The 3,736-nt window shown below is 42.2% G+C and overlaps 1 protein-coding gene across 2 annotated transcripts; it reads left to right on the top strand.

The window, feature by feature from the left end:
- The first annotated feature begins 2,543 nt into the window (after positions 1-2,543).
- On the top strand, positions 2,544-3,320 carry LOC121138092 (THO complex subunit 4-like). Of its 2 annotated transcripts, XM_040740909.1 has the most exons (2): positions 2,553-2,608; positions 2,696-3,320. In XM_040740909.1, the coding sequence occupies exons 1-2, from the start codon at positions 2,553-2,555 to the stop codon at positions 3,318-3,320; spliced, it is 681 nt and encodes a 226-aa protein (XP_040596843.1). The 2 variants fall into 2 exon arrangements, with proteins under 2 accessions (XP_040596842.1, XP_040596843.1); XM_040740908.1 differs by having other exon boundaries at positions 2,544-3,320.
- Positions 3,321-3,736: the final 416 nt, after the last annotated feature.

The following is a 3,736-nucleotide window of genomic DNA, read 5'->3' as shown; positions in this document are numbered from 1 at the left end:
CTCCTAGTTAAGATCAAAGTCAATTGTTAGTCACATACCTATGCCACGAGTTAATCATAGAGTCAATGCAGCAGTGGCCCTGCCTTTAATCTCAGCACTCATGAGACAGAGACAGATGGATCTCTGTTAGTTCAAGGCCTCCCTGGCCTATACAAGAATGACTCAGGCTAAAAGAGAAATGGAGCACACATCTTTGATCCCTGTAATTAGGATCACAATCCTTTAATCCCAGGAGTAGGAAGGTGAGAAAAGGATTGATGATTTGTTGGAGAGAGGAATATACGGCAGGAGGAGAAAGGAACAGTGCAATGTGAGGTTTGGTGGAGATATTTGCAGTCTAAGAATTCCTTGAGACGGTATTGCCATTTTGACTGAGATAGAGGTAAGAGGTAGTGGTTGACCTCTTTGCTTTTCGAAGCTTCAGGCAAGCTTTATTTGTTAGATTACAATGAAAGATCACTACACATACCTTACTTATTTTCCCTATCTGGTGTTGGCATTCACCTAGGTGTAGGTGGGTACAGTGCATGTTGGGGGGGTGGTCTAAGCACCTTAGTTAGCATCAGACACAGAAGACAAACATGTTTTTGAGTTACTAAAATAATGACCACCATCTACTGTTGGCAGCTTACAATGCAGGATAAAGTCAGAGGTTGGCTATCAGCAAGCACTGACCACTAACATATTGAGACACATATTTGGGGAGGGGGATTGGAGGCATGGTTTCTCTGTGTCTTTGGAGGCTTTCTTGGAACCATGTATTATAGACCAGGGTGGTCTTAAACTCACAGAGTTCTGCATGCCTCTGCCTCCTGAGTGCTGGTATTAAAGGCGTGTACCACAACTGCCAGGCAATTTTCTCTTTCTTTTTTTCTGTTTTCTGTTTTGGTTTTTTGAGACAGGGATTCTCTGTATATATTTGAGGCCTATCCTGGAACTCGCTCTGAAAATCAGACTTGCTTTAAACTCACAATAATCAGCCTGTATGTCTCTCCCCTGTGGTGGCATTAAATGCATGAGTCTTCTTTTCAGAATCCAAGTTCCAGAAATGTCTCTCCCCAAGTCATAATTGCCATATTTCTTTTTGGCTTGGGACACAAGCAAAATACATTTGTTTGTTTTTGTTGGTGTAAATTGAAGTTCGTGGTTTTCATTGTTAAATTGAGGTGAGGTTACCGAATTCTATCTGTGTGCTAGAGATACTTGCATGCAGAGTCCTCTTATATTCACTTCTGCTCTAATCAGGTAGCAAGCATGTGGATAGGCTCTGTGGAAACAAGCTAAGGCATCCATAATTTAACTGTGTGGAAAGATAATGTGAGAGAGCAGGACAGAGTGGTGCATTGTGGAAAGACCATTCACCTGTAAAGATATGTTGGGAGGGGTTTAGATTTTAGATGTTTGAAGAGAAAGACTGCAGAGTGTAAGAAGCTAAAGAATTCTCAGTTATTGGATTTTGGGATACCAAATGAATGAGGAGTAAGAAGTTCCACTGTGAAGACAAAGAGTTAAGTGTCACAGACAAAGTTCAGATATAACAACCAGGCCTGCAATGTGGGGAATTTCAAAGAAAAAGACAGATGCTCACTGGCACTCAAAAACCACAGACAATCACAAGATCCAGGTCAGGAGTCATGGGAATGTCACCAGTCAACAGCACAGTGACAGGAAAACCTGTCCTGGGACATAAGAGGTAAGGGTCCAAGGATGCAAATAGTTTCTCTGCTGTTTATAAAGAATCTGGCTCTGAATTTCTGCTGTGGATGCCTTACCATTATGAACAAATTTCATTTTATATGTACTGGATTATTCTTCCTCTTTTATTGATACTCATTGCAAAATACTCTTATAGAATCATCTAGTAGAATATTTGAATTTATGTCTTGATATTTGCCAACAGTTCTCTATGCTACAATAGAAAGGACAAAGATCTTCAAGTATAGAGTCATCCATGCTGACTTCCATGTTAAATCACTGCCCTATTCAAACAGAGGCACCTAAAAATTAGGGACTTGGCATTCCCAACCAGGAAATGAAATCAAATCCAAAATTAGCATTTTTGAGTTCCATGTGTATAGTTGTAAACACTAACATTTTAAATTGAAATTTTAACCCAGTATTAATTTTTCAACTGAGAAATATGCACTGTCAAGAAAATATAGCATTCTAAATAGCGTTTTGACAGCTTTGTGACAAACAACTTTTATCCCACCACTGGTGAGGCAAAGATAGCTGTATCTCAGTGAGATACAGGCTACCCCTTCACTATACTGAGTTCTACAACAACCTAGGCTTGATGGTGAGAATATTTCTCTGAAAAAAAGATAAAATGAAATTTGTATTTTTGTGCTGAGTCTTTAATATTGCACTCTTGAACCTGTTTCAGGGTACCAGGCCACAGTATTTTCCCAGTTGGAAAAGGAGTTATAAACCAGGTGGTGTTGATACAGGTATGGGATCCAATTTTTCAGTATTATCCTGATATCTGATTTGAGGTTTATTAACACGAATTAGAATTCTGGAGAACCAAGAGGTCTGATTCCATGACCATCATGGCCAACAAAATGGATATGTCTTTGGATGACATCATTAAGCTGAATCACAGCCAGCAAGGCAGTCGCAGCCAAGGCCAGGGCTGCAGCAGGGCAGGGTACAAGGGCGGCCGCAGTGGTGCCATGCAGGCCACTGTGGGGAGGGATCGAGGCAGCAGGCCTCTGAGGAACCGGCCTACCATGTCTCCCAGCTCTGCAGGAGGAGGCAGGAACTGGCCAGCTCCCTACATCAGGCCTAAACTACTTTCCAACAAGTGGCAGCATGACCTATTCGACAGCAACTTCTGTGGTGGAGCCAGCATGGGGATGGGCAGAAAGCTGTTGGTGTCAAACCTTGACTGCGGGGTGTCAGACGCGGATATTCAGGAACTCTTCTCAGAGTTTGGAACGCTGAAGACAGCAACAGTGCACTATGATCGCTCCGGACGAAGTTTAGGGACAGCACATGTGCACTTTCAACAGAAGGCAGATGCTCTGAAGGCTATGAAACATTACAATGGTGTCCCTTTAGATTGCCGCCCCATGAACATTCAGCTTGTCACATCACTGACTGACTCACAAAGAAGACCTGCCCAGAGAATGAACAGAGGTGGCATGAGGAGAAACCATGGCTCAGGGTGTTTTGTTGGTGGCCTCATCCGGAGACAGACCCATGGAGGCAGCATTGGAAGAGGTAGAGGTACCAGCAGGAACTCAAAGCAACATCTCTCTGTGGAGCAATTGGATGCACAGCTGCATGAGTACATTGCACAGATGGGCACCAGTTAAACAGCCGCACAAATCCATAGAAGTAACACGACCCAGAAACTTCGTCCGTAATTCCTAGAGGGAGGGTTGGCAACTGGACTGTGCAGACAATGGTGGATTTCTTTTCGTTTCTCTCTCTCTCATTTTTTCCCTTTTTAAAATGGGATCTAAAAACTCATGTAAAATCTTTTTCTTTCTCTTGTTTTAATTCAGAAACAGACCTGTTTTGTACCGAGTTATTTTGGCGATCAATTTTACTGGTTACTGTTGTGGAGAAATTGGCATTTTCACCTTTGCTATAATAAACTAGAATTGTGGGTAGGAAAAAAATAAAAACGAATTCTGGCCACACAACCTATTTTGTTTCAGTTTGTTGTTAGCTGACACCTAGTAGTGAGACTGTGTAATTCCCACAGGAGTGAAAAATGGTGTCATCA

Source organism: Mesocricetus auratus, unplaced genomic scaffold, assembly GCF_017639785.1.
Source record: "Mesocricetus auratus isolate SY011 unplaced genomic scaffold, BCM_Maur_2.0 contig_12215_pilon_obj, whole genome shotgun sequence".
NCBI lineage: Eukaryota > Metazoa > Chordata > Mammalia > Rodentia > Cricetidae > Mesocricetus > Mesocricetus auratus.
Note: the sequence above shows the minus strand (reverse complement) of the source record. Positions and strands in the feature narration are given on the sequence as shown.

Bases quoted from the DNA above. Each gene is read 5' to 3' on its own strand.
- LOC121138092 (XM_040740908.1), top strand. From the start codon at position 2,544: ATGACCATCATGGCCAACAAAATGGATATGTCTTTGGATGACATCATT.